Source organism: Corylus avellana, chromosome 1 (assembly GCF_965113065.1).
Source record: "Corylus avellana chromosome 1, dhCorAvel1.hap1.2, whole genome shotgun sequence".
Lineage (NCBI taxonomy): Eukaryota > Viridiplantae > Streptophyta > Magnoliopsida > Fagales > Betulaceae > Corylus > Corylus avellana.
Window position 1 is genome coordinate 26,775,525 of NC_142490.1, and position 24,424 is coordinate 26,799,948.

Genomic DNA, 24,424 nt, shown 5'->3' on the forward strand with positions numbered 1-24,424 from the left:
CTTCAACCAAAAGCCCAAAAAGCATGATCATGCAAAGGCAAACAACCATTCCTTTCGCCATTGCCATCGTACTTTTTTTTTTTTTTTTCTAATTAAAAAGGTGGGAAGGGGCGACCAGTGTAATTTCCCCCCTTGGGCGTTACCATCGGGGTTCCCACCCGCTGTGGAATGTCCAGTTTGAGCCATAGCTACTGCCTGGGAATGGGAGCCCGTCACCACAACCCCACAAAGGTGTGAGCCAGTAGAGCCCCTTCAAAGTAGCATCTGGTTCACGCATCTACTACCGCAAGTTGAATGAAAGCAAGTGATGTTATATTGATGAGGGAGCTGTTTAAATTTATATGAGAAGTATATGTGTGTGTGTGTGTGTGGTGAGGCATAAATCGAGGTTGTATTTGGCTTCAGGTGATCTCCCCGAATTTAAGATAGTACTTCACAATATTTAGGGTTTGAATTGCTACTTGTTTTACTATCTTTAGCCTCATGAATTCCTGTTTTAAGAAGGTGGTAAATGATCCTCAGGATCTAATACAAATTGGAGAATTTAGTTTGCCTCTTGTATAAGGCTTATATTCAATCATTCTTGTAGAAGTAATTTTAGGGGGAAAATATTGTAAAGATTAGATTAGGCGGTTTAATAATTTTATTAAATCACTCTCTAGGGTTTGAAATTGATCAAATCACTCTTTAATGTATGCTCTGTTATAAAATCATTGATCCCTTTGTAGACCTATAGCTAAGGTTTTTAAAGAAAATTGTGACACAAATGTAAGAACACGTCAGACACAATAAAGTAGCTTCATGTGTATAGAAATATCATCTTAGCTTGACACATGGTAAAAAAATAATAATAATAAAATAAAAGAAAATAAAAAGGGAAAGGAGGTGTGTGGTGACCACCTAGAACCCATAGAGGACATGGGGTACGTATAGTAGCCCTACTCATGCCCTATGCAAATAGCTGAGTTACCCACACCCACCAACAAAAGAGGGATGGGGGATTGCCCCATTGTCCCATTTGCCTGCTAGCAAAGGGCGTGGGTTGTGTCCCCCACACCCCCTTTGCTAGTAAGAGTATGGGTAGGTCGTCCCTCCCACCCACGCTTACGAGTAGGGTATGTGGGTCACGATCGACACACGTCCTCTGTGATTCCCCGAATTTGATAACTGTATTTTAAAATGACCATTAATCAATTTTATAAAACACCGACTAATTTTTTTTAAAAAAATGGCATGAAACATTTTTAGAAAAATCCAAATATCAATTTTGGTTTTACCTCCTGACCGTACGTTCGCTCATGGAGGACCGAACATTCATTGAAACCCTAGCATCGAACGTTCCCCTAGGGACCACCGAACTTACGAGTAAAAAACACTAGAACTATAGTACAAAAGTATACCAAACGTTCAAGAATAGTACACCGAATGTTCGATGATCTCCAGAAAGCAAATCTACCCTATTAGCCACCTCTTCATCGTACAGGGTTTGATTGGTAATTTTCAAGCTCTAACTCAATAATGGATGGTAATGCTTGTACACCTCATGAGTATGGAAGTCTCAGATGATGTCTTTTCACCTTCCGTGTTGTATTTACTCTGATTAGTGAATGGGTGATTCCCTTAGTCAGTTACCAGTTAACTATATTGAAGGAATTGCCAATAACCCTGTCAAGATGAACTGATTTACTTGATCCAATTTAGGGAATGTTACACTCTCTACTAGTGGGAGGTGGGGGCAATAGAGTGACCCCAACCCTCTCCTTTGTTGGTGGGTGGGTCACAACTTAACCACACCCCCTCCATAGTGAGAGCATGGGGTCTCCCCACTCACCCCTTGTCCACTAATGGTGTGCATGTGTGGGTTGTGACTCATCCCCTCTACTAATGGACGAAGCAAGCAATGGGGTGATCTCCTTCTCCTCCTGTGAATCTACCCCATCAAATGAAACAACCAAGGCAAGATATGAATTTTTTCTTTTTTGTGTAGGCTGTGTAATGCTTAGCTCCCTTAAGCTTTTTAACTGACCCATGTAACGAGTGTTAGCCCAATGACTCCTAAACAAGATGGTTTTAGGCATTAGATGTAAAACATTCCTAAGGGCTTAATGACTCAAGTCAAAAAGGCTACGAAGCCAAACTAGCCATACAATCAACCAATCTTGAGTTTCGCACCTTTTTACGCGAACACTCAATGCTTAATGAGGCAAGAGGTCCGGTTACTCAGTGAGGACTCAAAATGATGAATTATTATTATTATTATTATTATTATTTTATGTTTTTTATTTTCATGCCAAGGTTATTCATTAACAAATCATCCAACAAATCTCAAGATACACATGATTCAGTTCAAATTTCATACCTCACAGACTCTATGCTAATGTGTTCGTGATAATCAACTCAAAACAAATGAAGTCTCTCTAACCCAAAAATGAGTCAAAGGATTCAGATTCCTAATGACATGATGATATGTTCTAAGCAAGCTAATGAAAATTAAACCACATGTAGAGCTAACTCATGCTTAACAACAACATAGCAATTTTTTTTTTTTTTTTTTTTTAACAAAACAAACAGACACAAACAAACGAACAGAGTGTTGTTCCACACTCCCAAACTTAAATGACACATTGTCCTCAATGTGTCAAGAGATACAATACCGTGGAATGAGGAAACCGGAGTGTGCAAAGGCCACGACGTCCCCCAAATTTGAACACCAAAACACCTATCCACAAAACTAACAGCAATAACTTTTTTACAGGATCATGCATCACAAGGTTAATTGCTATTAGAAATAAAAATAAAATGACACGAAATAAAATGACAAAAGAAAAAAAAAAAAAAAAACTCAAAAATAAAATGCGGAAAATAAAAAAGAAAAAATACCGCACTTTTCCCGATCATTTGGGTGTCCGACCAATCCCTTCCACCCTTTCTTCTTTAAAATTTGATATCCCTCTAGAAGGATTTGTCGCCGTCTCAGGTAGCCTAATTGCTTGCTTCGAAGGATCTTCTTAGAAACATGGTTCCTAGATTTGTGATCTTGTGTGCATAGATCCTTGAGAAATTTAGCCTGAGATGGCTCTTTGAGACATTGAAGAATTGAAGGTTGGGGTTCATGAACTGTCTCAAGAGGGATTGTGACGAAGGAATGAGCTTCAATACTCTCTTCCTTGTCATTGGACAAACTTGGAGTTGACGGGGGCTCAATGTCCTCAACCTGCTCCTCTTTTCTTCCTCCTCATAACTTTCAACAATGAGAGGCTTAGCTGCTGATGAAGATGGTTTAGGGAATGATATCTCAATGGTTTCCCCATTCTCAATACGCATCTTAGGAGTGGATTCCAATAAGGCATCAACTTGCTCAAGTAACTTGTCAAGGTCTAGGTCACATCCAAATTGGGCAAAGCACTTTCCCAATGGGTCCTCCAAACTTGGCTCATCAACAGTCTCCTCAACAATTTCCTCTCTCCCAATTGTGGTGGTGGCTTGGACATGCTCATGTGAAGACTTGCTAGCATCATCCTCATTAATCATGTAATGGTTAATGAATGGACAATCATCTATCCAGTGAGAAGGATGATAACAATATGAACTTGACTTATGAGGTTCGTGAGTGTGAGGAGGCTGGGTATGGGCACGCCTAGCTACCATGAGTTGGTTCACTCTCTCGTCTAAGTCATTGACATGAGCGGTTGGAAAATATTGTACTAATGATTCTTAAGGAGGGTAATTGCTAGGTGAAGGCATGGAAGAATGGTTATTGAACTGCGGATATTCAAGATGGTGTAGTTCATAGGATTGGGGAGCATAATTTCCCGTAGCATGAGCTTGCCACGAGAATTTAGAATGATTGCTCCAGCCTAGGGTGTAGAAATTGAAATTTGATTCAGACCCCGAACTGGAGAAATTGGTGATCATCATTCATCTGCTCATGTGAAAAATTGAAAAATTGTCCCTAGGATGGACAATTACCTGAACTATGATAAGGGTTAGAGCAGTATGAACATGGTCCATGTGGGTGAAAATTCTGAGGGTAGTTGGTAGGATTTGGCATCCTACCACTATGAGAAGCATAAAAATTACCAAATGGAAAATCCATGCTTTAACTCACTATTTAGCATGCCCAACATAAAACATTACCAAATTTTTTTTTGTTTTTGTTTTTTTTGTTTTGACAATAGGATAAACAAAAATACAGAAAAGAAAAATAAAAATATAAAACACAAAAGGACAAAAAGAATTTGCAAAATATTTTTTTTTACTTAGCTGCTTTCCGTTTGTTGAGGCTGATTTCTGGAAGTGCGCTCGAGCGCAAGTGAGTGCGATCGAGAGCGAGTGTGTAATGCGCTTAAGCGCTGGCGCGGGATGGGTGGAGCAAAGGTGCAATCGCTTGCTGCCCGTGTGCTCGAGTGCACTCGAGCGTAGGTGTGGTGCAATCGATCACACTGGCAGGGACTAGTTTTGCCGACACTGCAACAGAATTACAAAAACAACCAACTTTTTCTTTTTTTCTTTTTTTTTTTGGTTAGATAAAATCTCATAAACAAAAACAAATAAAATAAAATTGCAAAAAGAAAATAAAACAAAAAATGCTACTTATAACTAGTAGAAAAACAAAATTAATTTTAAAAAAATTAATTTCACAAATCAACAATTCCCCGACAATGGCGCCAAAAACTTGATGTACAAATTATAATTACTCGCAAGCGCACTAGTCGTGTGCAGTACAGCGTGTGCAAGTGCGAGCTCAATCCACAGGAAATTGTGTCGTGAAAACTAATTCTTATCTAAACTAATCATATTTTAACCTAGTTTCGAATTTTGGAATTTTTGAAAAAAGAAATAAACAAACATAAATTAAACAAAATGACAATAATCAAATGGTAAACGACTAAGGTTGCAAAATTCACCTCACCAAATCAAAGCACACATTCTCATGTTTAGTTCATACATATCTGACAAACGATTAGACCCAATGCATGTTCTATTATTTTTATAAAATCCTATTGAATCATTCAATGAATTCATCTCTATTACAAATTACAACGAATATCCAATTGAGATCAAATCATCCACTGTATCCATTTGATATACGAATCACCATGGATATAAGTCTCAATCAAATCATTCGATGTATCCATTAGATGAAACACAATGAATATCCAACGTTTTCATGATTTATAAACAACAATCAATCACAATGTTTTCACAAAACTGAATTGAAACGAACATAGATTACATTAAACGACGGAATTGTACGAACAAATCATAAAAATATGCAAACAAATCAATGGTGAGGCTTCATCTTCAACCTTAGTTGAATATTTAACCTCTCTTGACAAAATAAATCATAAATAAGCTGAAATACTTCATTGAAATTGACAAACTTACAAAAGAATTGGAGTTCAAAGCTCCAAAAAACTAAAAAAGTCGAAAATTGACAAAGTACGGCGCCCCTGATGCGTCCCCGTACGTTTACAATAAGAAAAATTGATATTTATAATGTTTAATTAGGGTTTCAGCATGGCCAAGTTGGACGAGTGCGCTCACTCGAACATGAGGTGCGCTCGATCGCACTCATGCATCACTTTCCACTTTCAATGGGCGCGTGTGCGCTCGATCGCACTAAATGTGCGCTTGAGTGCACTACCATTCAAAATTAGCCTACTCTTGTGAAACATGACTTTGTAGATCTTTGAGTTAACTTTCTAATGACACCAAGATCGCTTCAATCCAAGCTCTACAACTCTAGATATGGTATTTTTAGTGGGACTCGTTGGGTGCGAATCATCTCTCGATCCAAATTTGCTGCCAACGCTCCCTAAAATGTTTTTAGCCCCATAATTAATGGAATGAGTTACATTTTTCCCTTTAAATGTGCATTTTTCCCTTAGCAACCTACAAAATACTAAAAACAAAGAACTAACACAAAACATCATAAAATAATAAAGCTAAAGCCTTAGCAAACATAAATTAAGGGGTCCAAATATGCAATATTTGGCGCTCAACGACAACCTACAAAATATTTGCTTCTCATTCCTATTCCCTCACCACACTAATTGTGCGGCTTTCATTGTACTATACTCACAGGTCGATTGTTTGGACGATCAACACAGGAAGGAAATTGATGAGAAACAGGTAATGCATTATAGAGGACCGATGGCCTCAGGAGTCCAATATAACAGATATGTGGTAAATGGCAAGTTGTTTCGCACTCTTGCACAAGATGTGGGAAAGAGGCCTCAAAACAGTGGCGCGTGCATGCCTACTGTTGATGGCGGAACATACTATAGGAAGTTAACCCAAATAACTGAGGTGGGGTATTACGACAGGACGAAGTACGTTATATTCAAGTGTGATTGGGCAGACAACGCAAGGGACAGGGGATACAAGGTGGACGAGTATGGCCTAACGCTTGTCAACTTCAAGAACCTTGTCCACACGGGAGATCAGATTATTGATGAGTCGTATGTGCTAACTTCCCAAGTCGAACAAGATTTTTACTTCGAAGCCCAGATTGGGCTTGTGCTATAAGGACCAAACCTAGAAATGTCTACGACGTTGGTCAGGGTCAAGGGCCTCATGATGATCGTGCCAACTATAACGAGAGTGTGCCTCTCCTATTGAACAGTAATCATCATTATGATCCGCATGATGACCTCGAGTACGTCCAACCCGACTTAGCATCAATCGAAGCGTATGTGATTCCATAAAATTTGAATATTGTGCATTGATTGGTATTTTGTTATTTACTTATACATTGATTGGCAATTGTTCAATAACTAGTAAATGAAATTAATTAATTTGTACATTGAGTAAATGGTATGTTTCTCATTTTTAAACATGTGAGTCGTCTATATATGGTGGTGCATATTTCTTCAATTGTATACATAATTAATTGGGTCCGTGATGTATTTCGCAGCTTGATATAGGGGAAGACAAGAGCACAAAGGCCACCATTTTCTGTGCAGCAGACTACGGGTGCACATGGGCCGGGATCGAATGACCCTGATGACAGTGAGATGCAGGACGTTGGTATGCTTCTGAGGCTGCAACCAGGGTATCAACCAGTACTTCCAGATCATATGGAAGGGCAGACCCTTGCGAGACACAACTATATCTTCAATATTGAAGATATTCTCGACTATTCGGGTGAGCTAGACACATCTATCCCTAGGCCATCCCATCCAATAGGCCTGACCAAGCTAGGGTATCATTACGATCCTACTCCTCGCGACTCGAGCGCATCCATGCCTATGCCATCCCCGCCGACAACGTTGACCCAAATGGGATTATTTCTGCACAGCCATTTTGATCTGCCACCGCACAGCAGCACATATATGGATGATAGTGAGACACAGGCCAAGGATGACCTGGATGATGGGACAAATGACACGCAGGATGCGCAGCCCGATGACCCTGTTGGACAAGTGTTGGGTGTCAACCGGGTTCAAACGATAGGTATATATGTATGCTAGCCAGTTGTGGGTGTTCATATATATGTATGCATATATATATTTATGCGTGTTCTATATGTAGTTAGTATTCACTTTCAAATAATATCGGTACTCATTTGTGTTAAATATCAATGTAGATGTTTCCGATAATTTTGTCGTGTTTACCGTATATGACTCGCACAAGTTGTGGGACATCGCTATAGGAAAAGGGGGTGTGGTGGAGTATAATGGAGCGTGGAAACCTGTAGGGCTAAGTGGGTCAAAATTTAGACGGATAACGGGCAAGACTGTTAGGAGCAGGGCTTTTGTTAGGATATCCGACGACTGGACGAAGGTACTAGAAAATACGAAGGAGGATTTATGGAGCTCATTGATGGTATGTGTAAATTAGATGTTCTTAATTTACGATATATAGCATCTGTATTTTATTTTGTAAAATGATTATTTGATGGTGAAAATATATTGTAGGGTTCATAATTTCTCAATTTTTAACTTATTCAGAAGCACTTGTACATCTTGCTGGGTCAAATATTGGGTCAATAAAAAAGGACGCGTTCAGAGACATGGGAGAGAAGCTAAAGCTTTGGAGACACAAGTTAAAAAAGAAACTCAACATTCAGCGCGACAATACTCATGCGACCATGCAAGCGAGAATGGGGCAGAGCCTTGGACAGTACAACCCCGTAGATGTCTCAATTTTGTTGGAGAAATGGTGTGATGACAGTAATCAAGTAGGTCACGAGTTTAGTTTTATTTGGGTAGTTTTATTAATTGTAACTGTTTTATGGTTGATGAGTGCCAAATATTGCATATTTGGACCCTTCAATTTATATTAGTTAATCCTTTAGCTGTGTCGTTATCTAATGTTTTGTTTTAGTTTTGTGTTTTTAGTATTTTGTAGGTCATTAAAGAAAAATTGCATCTTTAAAGAGTAGAATGCAAATTTTGGAAGCAAGCTGAAAAAAGAGCCATCTACGGAAGTAGGATCGAGCGCACCATCTAGCGCATGTGCGCTCGATCCAGATGGGTTGCGCTCAAGCGCACCCACAACCCTCATCAACACCAGTGCACGAGCGCTGCACTACAAGAGCGGAACAACGCACGCACGAGTGCGATCGATCACACTGGCAATGCAATCGAGCAGACTCGCACCGCCAGAATGCAGAAAGACATCTTTTCCAAGTCAAAATGTGATTTCAATCTTATTCTGGGACTAGGAGACAAACCTCCGATTTTCCTAGGATTACTAGGGCTTCTAGGACTCTCCTAAGCCCTATAAATAGACCTCTTTGCATTAAAAAAAATAAATAAATAAACAGCTTTTCTCTGTAATTTAGTTTTTCTTTAATTTAGGTTTTCTTTTTATGTGAAGCTAATTCCCAATTAAGGTTGGGGATGATGCCTCACCGATTAGTTTTATGTAAGTCTTTATTATTCCGATTTTATTGGGTTTATTATTTCAATTGTTTTACTTCTTTTCAATATATGGCATGATTCTTGGATATCTTGTTGTGATTCAAGGATACACTTGATGATTTAGGATAATTTCACATAATTGATTGCTTAGTTTGATATGCCTAAAAATTGGATATCCCTTGTGATTTGTACTTCTGATACATTTGGTGTTTCAATTAAATTTGGATTCCTTTTGTGATTTGTGCAATGAATGGATACATGGGATGGTTTTGATTAACTTTTAGAAGCATAGTAAAGCATACATATGATTTTATTTATGAGAACTTCGGATTAATATTGATGAACATGGGGTATGTTGTTATGATTTGATGAGTGTGGATTCCCAAACCTTAGTCTTTATCTTTTGTTTTATTTTATTTAGTTTATGTTTATCCTTTAATTTTCAAAACTCAAAATTCAAACCTTTTTTGGAACTAGGTTAGGATTGAATTAGTTTAGTTATAATTTGTTCTTCAAAAACACAATTCCCTATAGGTTCGACCTTGCACTTGCAAAACATTATATTGCAAACGATTCGTGCACTTGCGAGTATATTAAAATTTGCAAAACAATGGCTCACATATTAATAACGTAAGTTGTGTACGTAGGACTATGTTGAACATATGAGAGACATACGAGCATTGAATAAAACACCACACTGCACCGGCTCGAAGAGCTTCGCAAGGGTGTTACATGAGGACATTTGTTTGTCATTTACTCTATATATATAGATGTGAGGTATGATTTTTATATATATACGAACATATGTTTATGTTGAGTATTTTTACAGGTACTTACTTCAAGCAGGGCTCCTACGCGAGCCCAGGCATATTCAAGTCAGGAGGTCAAGGAGAGAGTTGTATACTACTTACATCTTCACTTGATTAATAGTTGTGTATTAACTTATTTAGGATTAACACTTAGACAACGATGATCGTGTGTGATGTAACATATAGGAAATGATGGAGGAGCTAATGGCAACTGACTCTGTAGCATCGATTGATGGGGCCCAGGGGACGGTGTGGTGGGCACCTGACGATGCGTACGCCAAGGTGCACAACAATAAGCCTGAATATGTGGGTCGTGTACGAGGGGTTGGTAAAAATATTCTACCTGTGCGCAGCAGCATCCATTCATATTATACACCATCCCAAGCACGGTCATAGAACCCTAGAAGCTCGACGGTCTCGCGTGATGACCTTGAAAGAGCAATTGAATCTGAAAGGGAGCAGCACAGGGCACAGCTGGCTGTACAAAAGGAGCAGATGGATGCGATGTTAGCCCACCAGAGGGAGACGATTACTACAGAGGTTACCTTAGAGGTTACTGTGTGGGTTACCTCGCAGGTTACTGTGCAGATGGCTGCGCAATTGGCAGCGTATAAGGCCCGTTTTCCTATGCTTGAGGGCTCGAGACAGGTGAGCTCTGAGCCGGAGGTGACTAATTTTAGGGCTTTGTACGACTCAGAGTCCTAAACCCGTGTCATTGTGAGGTCCTCAGTAGATAGCCGATCAGGAAACGCAATATTCTTTATTCTTTTTGTTTCTCTTTTATTAGCACGATTATCTTCTGATATGACTATCATTTTAACAGTTAGTAATTATTTGATAATCACACTTTGTGTGTATCTTTCTGCCACACATGCATGTGTATAACACATTTGCAACGTAATATGTGTAGAGGACGTCAGAGTAGAAGCTGAGGATGACGATCACAATGAAAGCCAACGAAGGACCCTAGCTAGACAAAAGTCTCGTTTAGGACGACATTGTTCTAGTGGTTCAGCATCCCAGTACGTATATATATGACATAATAAAAATGCAATATAGAACAATCAAATAGCATATCTGCTTAACTCAAAATACTTGAAAAAATAGGAAAACCAATTAACATGTTTTGTGGTTGTGGAAATGCTGGATATCTCAATCTTATATGCTTCATAATTTTGTTTCACTCCTTATTTTGTATAGATAATTGCTTGGTAGTGGGAATGAGTGAATTATAATATATTGAGCCATTTCAAATTATGTGTATGGTTTTCTTTTGAGATATATCGAAAAGTAGAGATGTGTTAGGATTGTTGAGCCTATGCGATTTAGTGAAAAGTAAAGAGAAAAGAGAGAGAAAACAACACAGTGAAAATTTACTTGGTTAATTCGTGTGCATGAAATACATATTCAGCATATGACATCTTGGAGTCACCTTTAAATCCTAGCAATCATATGTATTCTCACTTCAATGCACTTTTTCACCTTATTCTTAGCCATGTAGCGACATGAATTATATATATCCCAGTATATGCATGTTATACTTATTTTCACCTTATTTTCACCTTTTGTATGGATTATCATTGAAACTTTGTTGTTATTGGTTGGTTTGGTGGCGGATGTTAGTTGGAGGTTATCAAATTTGTTGAAGCTGGTTGGGTTGGCTGCCTCATTTTGTTTTAATTCAATCAATTGAATTAACATATATATATCTGTGTGTGTGTGTGTGTGTGTGTGTGTGTGTTGCTAGTGTAGATATGTGGAACTTGTTTATGGGACGTTTATAGATTTGTTAAACTGAAATATTGTTGCGTATGGTGACCTTCGTATACTTTTTGACGTTGCTCATCACTTAGGACTTGATAAGATTCTATCATGTTTGCTGATTGATTTTTTGTTTTATCATTTGCAATTAGTGTGGAGAAGTCGGGCGGTCATGATGGTGTTGACTCGGATTTGGTTGGGATGTTTTTTTGAGTCATGTAGTCGCGAACAAATTAAGTTGTATATTTTCTATGTTTTGTTTATGTATAGTTGGATCTATTTGTTTATATATCAACAATGTTAATGTATAGTGACAGTTTTACTTGTTTGATAACAAATGTTTTATTGTCTAGATTATTTGTGATAGTTGATGGATAGTTGATAGTAATCTTGATGGATAGTTAATGTAGTCTACATGTGTAACTTGTATATCAGGTGCGGCGGCTCCTAAATTCGGGTATAACACCCCAAGAAATTTGAAAAATAAATATGGGTAGTGAAAATAAAAGTTTCTGCAAGAATTGGTGACATGTTAAAATCTGACACGTCACTATGGCGGTGACGTGTCATAGTGTTCACACGTTACCAAAGGGGTAACGTGTCAACTTTAACACATTACCCCTTTGTTAACGTGTCAAATATGACATGTCACCAAAGGGGTGATGTTTCAGGTGACATGTCAATAAACTTTTGTGACGTGTCAAATTTGACACGTAATAAAAGTTTGGGAAATGCTACAATGCAATCAGTTGACCACATTTTGCACATCAACACCTATGTGGCAAGATTTTTTAAACGAAAAGAAACATAGATTCTCTCTCCTCTGTCAGATTCATTTTCTAAAAAAAAATTCCAAAATGAAAAGAAACACCTTATCTCTCTCTCCTCTGTCAGCATTTTGAAACTTCCCAACAGCCCTTTCCCCTTCTCGCCCTTTCTCCCTCTCGCCGTCTGAGCTCAACCCCTTTCTCTCAAAATCGAAAGAAGCATTATCTCTCTCCTGGGTTCGACAGAACTCACCAGCGTTTGGATGGTTTTAGTCCGACTATGACAACTTCATCATTGTAAGGGATATTTGAAATCAAGGTGAGCCACAACCCTAATTTTCTCGATTTCTCTTTGATTTCTCTCTTATATGTGAAATATTTAAAAAGGTGTATTGGTCAGTTTGATATATTCCAAGTGGTGCTTGATATATTTACATTTGTACTTGGAATCAAAATTATAAGCGAATCTTTGTTGCCCGATTATTGTTGTTATCGTTGAATGTCCTTGTATGTTTATTGGTGTTAATCTTTTTGACGTCATCTTTTGTCCAATTAACTGAAAATTCACATTCAGAAAAGGCTTCATTCAAATGCTAAAACTATCTTTCCTTTATGCCCTGTATGCTCATAATTTATGATTGTGACTGGATTTAATTTTGTTGATAAGAACCTGACCTTATCTTTGGTTCATGCACTTTTGATCTGTGTGGACAAAACATAGGAACTAATTTAGTAAATTTGCTCTTAAATTTACTTTTGGTTGTCACGTAAATTCTCTCACCTTATTAGTTACTATCAGTCATATACCTCTTTAAGCCCGCTAACAATTCCAACAAAACATAGGAACTAATTATAGTAATTATACATTTGTAGGATTGATTGGGCCTGCATTCTCTTCTCTTATATGGACATTTCAAGCTCACACTTGTATAATGAGGGCAAAGTAGAATCTTTGTATAAACATATTCCAAATGATGATGCTTTGACAGAGCAAGATAGTGGCAATCCTTCACTATAACATATTGCACCTTCTGTGGCTTCCTCATAATCGTCTTTAGGTTTGTCAATTTTTAAAGGCATTCAAACTAAAGAGTTGAAGAGCTTCATTGTGATCCAACTCTGTCACCCGATATGCAAAATCAACTCCATGTGCAATAAGTAAATGTTTATCTCTTGTTGTGATAATGATTCTACTGCCTAAGCCAAACCAATCACTTTTTCTAGCTAGCTTGGATTGAATGATCCACATCATCCAAAACTAAAAGTACCCTTAAATTGTGTAGCCTCTGCTCGATCAACGTAATTCCTTGATCAACATTGCGAACCATTAGGCTTGGGTCTCCTAGAATCTTAGAAAGAAGTTTATTTTGCAAATGGATCATACCCTTTTGGCTATAAGTTTCTCTAATGTTTTCAAGAAAACAACTATCTTCAAATTGAGAAGCAATTGAGTTGTAGATAAATTTGGCGATAGTTGTCTTACCAATTCCACCAATTCCGAACGTTCCTACCATCCATGTAATGTCATTCTTCTCTATATCTAAAAGCGACTTCACATCTCGTACACAAGACTCTATTCCAACTGGACATGGGGCAACTTGGAAGTATATTTGTTTTACTAATATAGAATTCACCCATTCAATGACTTCATGAATAAATTCAGGTTCATTCCTACCAATAAAAAAATAACAAAACATCTAGGGAATTTATATATAAACTCCTTAGGTCAACGCGCCTTCATTAAAAACTCCCTGGGTATTTTTTTTTTTTGGAAATTTAGTCCCTGGGTCAATCGAAACTACAAGAAACTCCTCATCGTCAATTTTTGTTAACAGCCGTTAGGGCCACTCAAAACTCCTCATTTTATCTGATTAAAATATTAATTTTTTATTAATTTAATTTAAAAAATTAAATCTTTAATAAATAAATAAATAAAATAAAATAAATTGAAGCCCCACCCCCCTAGCGCCCAACCCCTTACGGCCACCCCAGGGGTGGTTTACCCACCTTTTGGGTGGTTTGCGAGCCACCCCCTTTCCACCCATAGGGTGGCTCGCGGCCACCCCTTTCCACCCATGGGGTGGCTCGCGGCCACCCCTTTCCACCCATGGGGTGGCTCAAGCCACCCCAGTGGTGGTTTGCCCATCCCACCTGTCCACCCTTCAATTTTTTTTTTTTTTTTTAAGATTTAATTTTTGAAATTAAATTAATAAAAATTAATATTTTAATCAGATAAAACGGGGAGTTTTGAGTGGCCCTAACAGCTGTTAACAATAATTGACTGTAAGGAGTTTCTTGTAGTTTCGATTGACCCATGGACTAAATTTTCGAAGAAAAAAAAATACCCAGGGAGTTTTTAATGAAGGTGTGTTGACCTAAGGAGGTTATATATAAATTCCCAAACATCTAATGAGTTACTTTCACATTAAAAGAATAGAAATTATCTATTAAAAAAGTAGGGCCTGTAATGCCCCCAAAATTAGCCTTTGCTAACCTGGCAGGGTTACTAGCAATTACCCCAGTTTAACCTACTTATGGCTAAATGAGGAATTGTCCCTCTAAGCATTATCAGAGTTAATGTATAGAAAGGTGAAATAAATCTGAGAAACTATTAAATCATCAAATGGACAAGTATATTCCTCGAAGTTAACGACATGGAGCAACTAATAATAATGTAAAACAAACATGATGGCAGCATGAAGATTCTAAAGCAAGGTTCATAGCGACAACCGTGCCACTCTTGGGATCTAGTGACAGACTTCTTAAAAGGGTAATAACAGTGTAAGTCTAACTACTTAGTAAGTAAACCTCACAATTAGGCATGATATAAGTCTAGTTAAGCATAAATAAACGTGCAGTTTTAGTAAACATTCAAAGGGAGGTGTTGTCTCCGTTAATACACCATAAAATAGTATTTGGTTTTCAAAGTGTAGTGTACTACCGGTGGCGATCGCCTAAGTATTTGAGTGCAGAAAGAATAATGCATTTATAGGTCATAACTCTCATGTATGGTCTACCCGAGATATTACCCATTCTCAACAGGGTTGGCGCTGTCTCGAGAGACCTGTAATACAATGCCCGTGCCACGACCATTACACTACAGTACATAGCACTAGCGGCATGACCGAGTTCGACCTCGGGTGACCCACACCGCTAATGATGTCTGTCCTGTAGTGACCGCCCATTAAAGCTGCACCAGCCACGAAACAACCATTGGATTCAAGGCCCATATAACACACACACACATTTGGCCATAGAATGAAGTCTATATAGTAAGCCCATGGCCATTATACCGCAAGTACCGGTGTACCATACGATGCATCTTATTAATCAATTAATTAAGCAGTTATCAAGTAGTTACAAAATATAGATATGCTCATATCATACTCGTGGTCAATCAACTGACATATCCCACGTTTTTAAGGAAAAGGTTTGTAAGTGTTTACTTACCTCGCACGCTCACGTGAATCATCCGACATTGCTAAATTCTGCTATAATGGAATATAACACACCGTTATACATAGTACTAGAGGATCCTTACAAGTAAGATACTAGGTTAACATAATGTAAAGGGTTCCTGGGGCCTAAATTGCACAAATGGGGCTAAGGCGGATGTCTGACCTCCTAACCATATGTCCGGGCTCGAGAGCGTACATCTGGTTAGTGAGTAGGCATTTCGGCCAAAAGCTCCAACTGTGCTTCAAGGTTTCTACGAAACTTATAGGCTATCATTTCTCTTTCTAGGCTATTGAATAAACACATGCAATGAAAGAAAACTCAATCATCATGCAATATAAGGGATCGAAGGCTCTTTTAAACTCTTTTTAAAAATGTTCTAGGCTTTGTAAGAAATGATGCAAGAACTCTAACATGGTGCCTCTAAAACTTAAAACAGTATAGTGACAACATTAAAAACATAGAAATGGGCAAGGGTTACCTTGGGAAAAATGGCAAGAACTCAAGCTCTCCTCCTTTCTTTCTCAAAACTCACAAAGCACTCATATAGGGTGGCTACAGAGAGCCTAGGGCGGAAATGTTGGCTTCAAAGGGGTGGTGGGGGTTGGTATTTATAAGCCAGAAAAGCTGAGGGCACTACCAACTCCTTTGAAAAGAAGCGGATGTTCGGTACTATTGGGGCATACGTCCGGTATTGTTTATTCAATGGTCCAAAGGGTGCATCGTATGTACAGCCATTAACTAGTGGTCAACCGAAAAGTAGCGTACGTTCGGCAACCCTAGCGTACGTACGGTCAAAAAGGGTTAAGCTTGGGCTTTTGCTTCCAAATGAATTTAGGAGTTTTTAGGCTATAAGTGTGGACTTAGGTCCTTTGTTATAAAACCGAGTTTTACATAAATTCTTTCTTTGTAGAAAATCTTTTAATAAAAACAATCGTTTTTATCGGGGTATTACAGGACCAAAAAGAAAAGTCATTGGTTCAAAGCTAATATATGCCTGACCAACTAGAAAGTTCATTTCAATTTATTTTAGGTCATGAATAAATTATTTAAGCAAATTAAACCATCTAAAACAATAGAATCAATTGAGTTTAATTAATTATTGAACAAAAATTATTTAAAAGATTAATTATAAGTAGACATTGTAAAATAGTTCTCATGCATGAAAGTAGGTATATAATGATGTAATATAATTAGAAGAAAGAAAAGAATAATCTAGAAGGAAGGCTCAAGAATGGTTAGAAATACCTATTCCCCAAAGGCATTCCGGACAAATTGGCCACGTCTCTTACGGTTGTCATCCATCCCTTCACCTTCATTTCATCATCCTTGAACCTTTTTTCAACTTTGGTGAATGCTTCTCCAACACCATTGGTTTGATACCGTATTTCCGACGGATCTACGTCGTAGAACAATACTAGAACTTGTTGCCCCCTTATTTCTCTACAACTGAGGATCTTCATTAGCTCGTCCAGGCACCATTGAGATGATGCATAGTTTTTAGAGAGTACAATGATTGAAATCTTTGACACTTCAATAGTTTTGAGAAGTGCCAATGAAATTTCTTCTCCTCTTCTAAGTTCGTTATCCATTGAAGTGTTGATTTCGTTTCGACGCAAATTTGTGTATAGATGAGCAGTAAAACTGTTACGAGTATCTACGCCTCTAAAACTCAAGAATACATCGTACGTCCCCCTAGAGATGGAAGAAGAGGAAGAATCTCCGTGGAAGGCCGCCTTGGAAGTAGTAATTATCTTTTATCTTACTAGAAAAAATTGAGAGAGAGTTGTAGAAATATCATAGAAAGAAGGCCAAGAAACTTGTCGGCAACTTCCTTTTTTGTACCAAGTATTGAATGTGTTTGATAGCCAAACAATAATTTAATACAATATGGAAAGAAAGGGATAAAAACAAAGAAAAAGCATCATTCACCAATGATTTGGGATATCCCTTTTGGGTAATATGTGGTCTTCATCCCTCCAACATCCTTCACCATTGAAAGTCGCATGTTAAATGTTGTTAGAGCAAAATTTCTGCCTAACTGTTTCCGGTATGGCGTGAGTTGCACGTTTGTTGAGGTGTGTGCGTGCTAGATTTGGAATATGCCTGTGAGGCTCCTTGATGGCTACAAAATAGTAAGAGCGTCAAAAGATCCGCCGGCCACTATGCTTGGGACACTTCAATGATTTAGTCAATTCCTTAGAGAAGAGCAATTTGATAAACAAAGCTTAGAGAGAAATCTCAGATTATGAGAGAGTATGAGAGAATTCAGCATGTCTTTGTACCTTGTATGGAGGCCTATTTATAGGCCGAAGAGTCACGGTTGATTTGAACTTGGTCTTCTCTGGACTTATCTGAAAGTCCTGAGAGTTGTGATTGGAGTTGAATTGGATAATCTATAACCCAGATTATCCAATAAAGCTCCAATTGCATTGCATCTCCTTAGTTGAGTTGAATAGGGAGTCCTAAGAGATTGGATTAGATTTGAGCTCCTTCTTGGATTAGGATTGTTTTATCCCAATAGCTTTGTGGGCTTTAGGCCCTGAAATCTGATGGACTTGTAGTGTTAATTTATTCCCAACAGTTACCCCTTAATTCCCTTAGCTAAGGTACTCAGGTAATAGGAATTTAAGTTGGAGTCCCTAATTGACTCGTTGTTTGACCTTGTTTGAGTTTCCGAGGGTACCCGCCAACTCTTTTCTTTGTCCGGCGGTTAAACCTGCAAACCTATAAACCTTTCTCTTGAAATAATACATCATGCAGACACCATTAATACATATACCCCCCATGACCGGGTATGTATACCAGGAGTCAAACCAGACCTTATCTACCGGGCTTTAGTTAAATAGCCAAGCTTAAGCCTTTACCTACGAACCAGAAGTAGACTCGACCTTACCTTCCGAGCTTAGCTAAAATAGCTAAGTTCAAACCTTTACCTCAATTTCCCCCTGTATCCAGGTGTGTCCCAGATCTCCTCCAATATCAGAGGTGTCTCATGTCTCCTCTTGTGTTTGGGTGTGTTTCGGGTCTCCTCTTGTGTCCAGGTGTGTCCCAGGTCTCCTCCTATGTCCGAGTGTGTCCCGGGTCTCAGCTAAGCTCAAACCTTTACCTGAATTTCCTTCTGTCTCCGGGTGTGTTCCATATCTCCTCCTATGTCCGAGTGTGTCCCGGGTCTCCTCATGTGTTTGGGTGTGTCTCGGGTCTTTTCCTGTGTCCGGGTATGGCCCATGTCTCCTCCTGTGATTTGCTTTAGGCCTCGTTTGGTTCGCGGAATGTCTAGTTCATTGGAAAATAATTAGCTACTACTAGGACTAGAACAGTGTGGAATAGATTAGCTATTCATATTCCTTTGTTTGATTGTAACGCTGGAATAGACTAGCTAATCATATTCCTTCGTTTAGTACAATGCAATATGTTGGTGAATGGAATCATATTGTGATCAAATTTCCTAAAATACCCTTATAATACAAATACAATTTATATTATTAAGGACTTTCATTCTTTTTTTTCAAAAAAAACATAAACAACTTTACTATAATTTCTTTTTCTTTTTTTTTGTTTTTAATTATGTCAGGTATGTGGCCTTTTTTTTTTTTTTTTTACAATTACGCTACAAAATTATTTATATAAAAAAAAATATAGTTGGAGAAAATAGAATCAAATTCAATCTTGAAATAAAAAAAAAAATATAGTTAGAGAATGTACAGAGAATCAAAAGAAATAAAAAAAAAAAAAAAAACAGAATTTAAAAAAAAAAAAAAAAAAAAAAAAAAAAAACTGATAAACGGTACAGAAAAAAAAAATTTTCGTTTGCACTTGCAGAAAAACTGTACCAGAAGAATCAGAGAGAAAATAGAAAGAGAAATAAAAAAAGAGAGAACGAAATATAGAGATGGAGAAAAGAGAAACGAAGATATATATATATATATATATATATATATATATATATATATATAGAGAGAGAGAGAGAGAGAGAGAGAGAGAGAAATATAGAAGAATCAGAGAGAGAACGAAATTTTATCCCACAAGTGGGGTTATTTTTGGCTATTTACATAATTAATTTAATCCCATAGGAAAGGATTAGCTAAGCCACTCGTTTTTGAGTGGCTTAGCTAACCTTGTGTGTATGGGATTAGTAGTCTCATGGGAATAGACGATTCTCAGGAATAGAGTGTTACCAAACAAAGGACTAGCTATACCTAGTGTTAGCTAGTCCAATCCAAGGGTCTATTCCGCAAACCAAACGGGGCCTTAGGGTTTTCTCCCATTTGATTTGCCTTAGGGTTTTCTCCCATATAATTTGCCTTAGGGTTTTCTTCCATTTGTTTCAGGGTTTTCTCCTATACGATTTGCCTTAGGGTTTTCTCCCATATGATTTGCCTTAGGGTTTTCTCACTTTATCCTTGTTTTTAACGGGTTGTCTCCCGTTAAATGTTTTTACCCAAGGTTGTCTCATTGTCTTCTTGTTTTTTACCGGGTTGTCTCCCGTTAATTATTTTTACCTAGCTTTGTCTCATTGTCCTCTTGTTTTTTACCGGGTTGTCTCCCGTTAATTATTTTTAACTAAGTTTGTCTCGTTGTCTTCTTGTTTTTTACCGGGTTGTCTCTCGTTAATTGTTTTTACCCAAGGTTATCTCCTTGTCTTCTTGTTTCTCCTTATATCATGCTTCCGTATTTTTGCTATCACCTCCTGGTTTCTTAGTCCTCTGGGTTGTGGACTATCTTTTTTCACGCTTTCCCAGGGGCCATTCTCTTGACCCCTATCTCCTTGGTTAGGATGATTTTGTGGATGGTACTCTCGGGGCTGGTTGTTCCAGTCTCCGAGGTTTCCGGAGTTGACTCATTAATTTCTTTTTTCTCTCTCTCTCTCTCTCTCTCTCTCTCTTCTTTTCTTTCTTTTCTTTTCTCCTTTTTCTTTTTTTCTTATTCTGTGGTGTCAGATCTTCTTCTTCCTTTCGTTTCTTCTTCTTTTGTCCTGCGGCCAACCCTTTTTTTCTTTTTTCTTCTTCTCTTCCTTGCCGCCCACCTTTCTTTTCCTTTCTTTCTTTTCTTCTTCTTTCTTTTCTTTTCTTCCTTCTTTCTTTCCTATGGCATCAGTTTTCTTCTTCTTTTCTTCCATTTCGGATTTGACTGATTTTCAGGGTTCGGATCTTCTCTCTCCTGGCAAGTTGACAATCGCCTGAAGATGTGTTCAACACCATGACGAAGTTTCCGAGAGAAAGGTTGTGCTTTGGCGCACAATAATTCAATATGCTCAAAGGGGACTAATTGAGCTCTAATCCGTAATTTCTGGGATGAGAGAATTCAGAATGTTTTTGTAACTTGTATAGGGGCCTATTTATAGGCCGAAGAGTCGCGGTTGATTTGAACTTGGTCTTCTCTGAGTTTATCTGAAAGTCCTTAGAGTTGTGATTGGATTTGGGCTCATTTAGATAAGGTTTAAATTGGATAATCTTTAACCCAGATTATCCAATAAAGCTCCAATTGGATTGCATCTCCTTAGTTGAGTTGAATAGGGAGTCCTGAGAGATTGGATTAGATTTGAGCTCCTTCTTGGATTAGGATTCTTTTATCCCAATAGAGCTTTACTTAAACTTATCTCCTGCTATTTAATCCAATAGCTTTGTGGGCTTTGGGCCCTGAAATATGATGGGCTTGTAATGTGAATATATTCCCAACAAATGTGATGTTCAAGTGGATAATTTTCGTCCATTGATCTAGAAGATTGAAAGAAAGAAGAAAAAACAATTGGACATCATAGTTTTGTGATGTTGTACCGAATTTTTATTTTATTTTTATATGTCCCCACAAGGGAGACTGAGGAGTGAGGATATTCAAACTAGTGACTTTCGCTTCATGAGGCATGACTTCCAATCAATTGAAGTACCCTCTGGGGACTATACCAAATCATACTAATGGTATGATTAAAGGACAAAACTTAGTTTGTTTATAGTTAATTCTTACAAATCAGTCTAATAAATTATAAAGTGTTCTTTAGTATGTGAGAAGCACATGTTATCTTCTCGCATGTGTTTTTTAGTGAAAAATGTTAGGCTTGCAAACAAATTTTACAAAATGATGTGACACAATATGATTGGGTTTCTCAAAATTTTTGTTTATCTCTTTTCCATTCATGTTGTGCCACATCAACTTGTAAAAGTTTTTTTGTAAAATTTGTTTGTAAGCCTAGCATTCTTCTTTTTTAATAGCATGTGCTTCTTACATATTTTTTTAATAAGATCAATAAGAAAGCATCTGATGTCACTTTATTAGACTGGTTTGTACGAATTAGCTACAAACCAATTTGTATCTAATTTATTTCTGCGATACAAATTTCTTACAAACTGGATTGTAACAATTCCTCAAACTCAGTCTCTAAAAGTATCATGTGATCCTTAAGAATGTGAGAAGCTCATTTTTTTTAATGCTCTTAAAAAAAAAGTGAGACACACATGTTATTTAAAAATTATGCAATTTTCATATATTAAGAAATACATGACACTTTAAGAGCATCTCCAGCAGTTTAGCTAAAATACCAATCTTAGCTATATTTGGCTATTATTGTTCTCTTTTAGTTCCAACAGAATAGCTTGCCATTAGCTAGAATAACTACATTGCTATAGTGAATAGCAATTTGTAGCTATTCACAGTAACACACTAAATGAATAAAATATTGTTTATTTTTATTTTGTTTATTGTTTCTTTATTTCACCTCTTTTCATCCAACATCTTTTATTTTTTCTGAACACCTCTTCACATCTGCTACGTCTCTCTCTCAAACACAAAATTTCTTCACAAAATTTGTCTCTCTTGCTCACAAAATTTCTTCACATAGTTGGATGAAAAAATTGAATGCAAAAAAAATTTATTTCATGGAAACACACGGATGGAAACAAATTAATTGTAGTTAGATGAAAAAAATTTAATGAAAAAAAAAATTGATTGCATAGAAACACACGGATGTAAACAAATCAATTGCAATAATCTATATATGTGTTTGTTTTTCTCTTTAATTAAGTGTTGACAATAATATAATATTAAAAAAAAAAAAAAGAAATAATATTTTAAAGCAAGTAGAGAATGAAATAGAGAATCAGTTGGAGTGTGTAGTGAAAAAGCAATGGTTAAAGTAAAAAATTGTACTTTTTTACTAGGTAAAATACCTAATGCTGCTGGAGATGTTCTAAGAGATTGAGTTGAAAAAAAATTTATACAATCCAATTTGAAAAGAAAAAAAATTGTCCAAACAAAAAAATATAATAACAATGACACTTATTACTTATTGGACACAAATTTCCTTCAAATTAGTTTGGAGGAAATTTCTTTCAGCCTACTATAATAAATGACAAGTGTCATTCAACATGTTTGAATTTCTAAAAAATTAATGCTTGGGTTCATAGATTAGTGGAATGACAATAAATAACTCTTAAAATATTAAAAAAAATATATGTGAGAGATGACATTTGACACTTATTAGACTAGGTTTGAGAAAAATTTTCCAAACTAGTTTGAAAGAAATTTCTGTCCAAAATTTATTAATGATCATCTTAAATTTAATGATAATTTTAAGGGATAAATGCAAGTCCATGTGGTTAGCATAAATTATAAATCACTCACTTTGGTATAAAAAATAATTTATAAGTCTTCATGGTAGGCCAAAATAACAGTTTACTCCCTTAAATCAATTTTCGTTAAGTAACTTAACAGAATATGTTACTTTGTCACGTCATACCCAATAAAAACGTGACACATGTTTTTATTAATTTCTGACTTAAAAAAATGACAACTAGGATTTTCCTCACGTCATTTTATGACACCAGCTAAGATTACACATCAACCATCACTCCAAGTCATACTGTTTCAGTAAATTAACCTAATCGTTCCTATCCTTAAAATTTTACTCTATGCCTAACCGTATCTCATTTCATCTTTCTCACCACGATTTGAGAGCATTTTGCGAGAATTTGACGGTCGCATCTTCTAACCATTGAAAAATAAATAAAAACAACATTCAAGCTAATAAATTGTGACAAAGTTTTCATTCAAATTAAGTTGGAGAAAATTGGGTTTTTATTAAACTGACATTTATCTTTAGAGCATGGAAATTGATTTCAAAGAGTAAACTATTATTTTAGCATACCCTAATGATTTATAAATTATTGTTTATACTACAGGAAATGATTTATAATTTAGGTTAACTACATGGACTTAGAGCACTCACAATGGATGAGCCAAATGGTACTTTTATCTAAAATGGCTAATTAGATTTGTAAAAAACCCCTCACATTGGATTAAAAAAAAAAAAAAAATACAAAATAGATATTTTATTGGATTAGCAAAAAAAAAAAAAAAATGCTATATATAGCGGCACTATTCAAGGAAACCATTTTATTTTCTTCTACTATTTTTTTTTTCCCACATCTCTCTTTTTCCAAAATTTTCTTCCACTATTTCTCTCTCCACATTTTTTTTCTTCCAAAAAGTTGAAAAATAGGATTTTTAGAAAAACTACAATCCTTAAAAAAATAAAAATAAATAAAATTTAAATGATATAGATAAAAAAAATAGATAGTCAAATGTATGGTGTCTTTTAAAACTCATTAACTAAGCTAGATAAATAGGTTTTGATTAGCCATTTTGTATAAAAATATAAATAAACTACTGTAAATACTCTTATAAATTATTTTTTATAACCGATAAAATGATTTATAAATTATGCGAAGTGAGAGGACACAATGTAGCATTACTCGCAAGACTCAGA

General features: G+C 36.7%; 1 protein-coding gene across 1 annotated transcript; it reads right to left on the reverse strand.

Annotated features, from left to right (window-relative positions):
* Positions 1-16,901: 16,901 nt before the first annotated feature.
* LOC148588199 (toll/interleukin-1 receptor-like protein) lies at positions 16,902-18,892 on the reverse strand. The gene is made up of 3 exons (XM_088514714.1): positions 18,773-18,892; positions 17,949-18,059; positions 16,902-17,399 (listed from the first exon to the last, which is right to left on the reverse strand). The coding sequence occupies exons 1-3, from the start codon at positions 18,890-18,892 to the stop codon at positions 16,902-16,904; spliced, it is 729 nt and encodes a 242-aa protein (XP_088370840.1).
* Positions 18,893-24,424: the final 5,532 nt, after the last annotated feature.

Coding starts and splice junctions, on each gene's coding strand:
- LOC148588199 (XM_088514714.1), bottom strand. CDS start 18,892: ATGGGCCATACCCGGACACAGGAAAAGACCCGAGACACACCCAAACAC. Junction 18,060..18,772: donor GGAGACAGAAGGAAATTCAG/GTAAAGGTTTGA, acceptor TCTGGGTTATAG/ATTATCCAATTCAACTCCAA. Junction 17,400..17,948: donor TAAATAGGCCTCCATACAAG/GTACAAAGACAT, acceptor ACTACTTCCAAG/GCGGCCTTCCACGGAGATTC.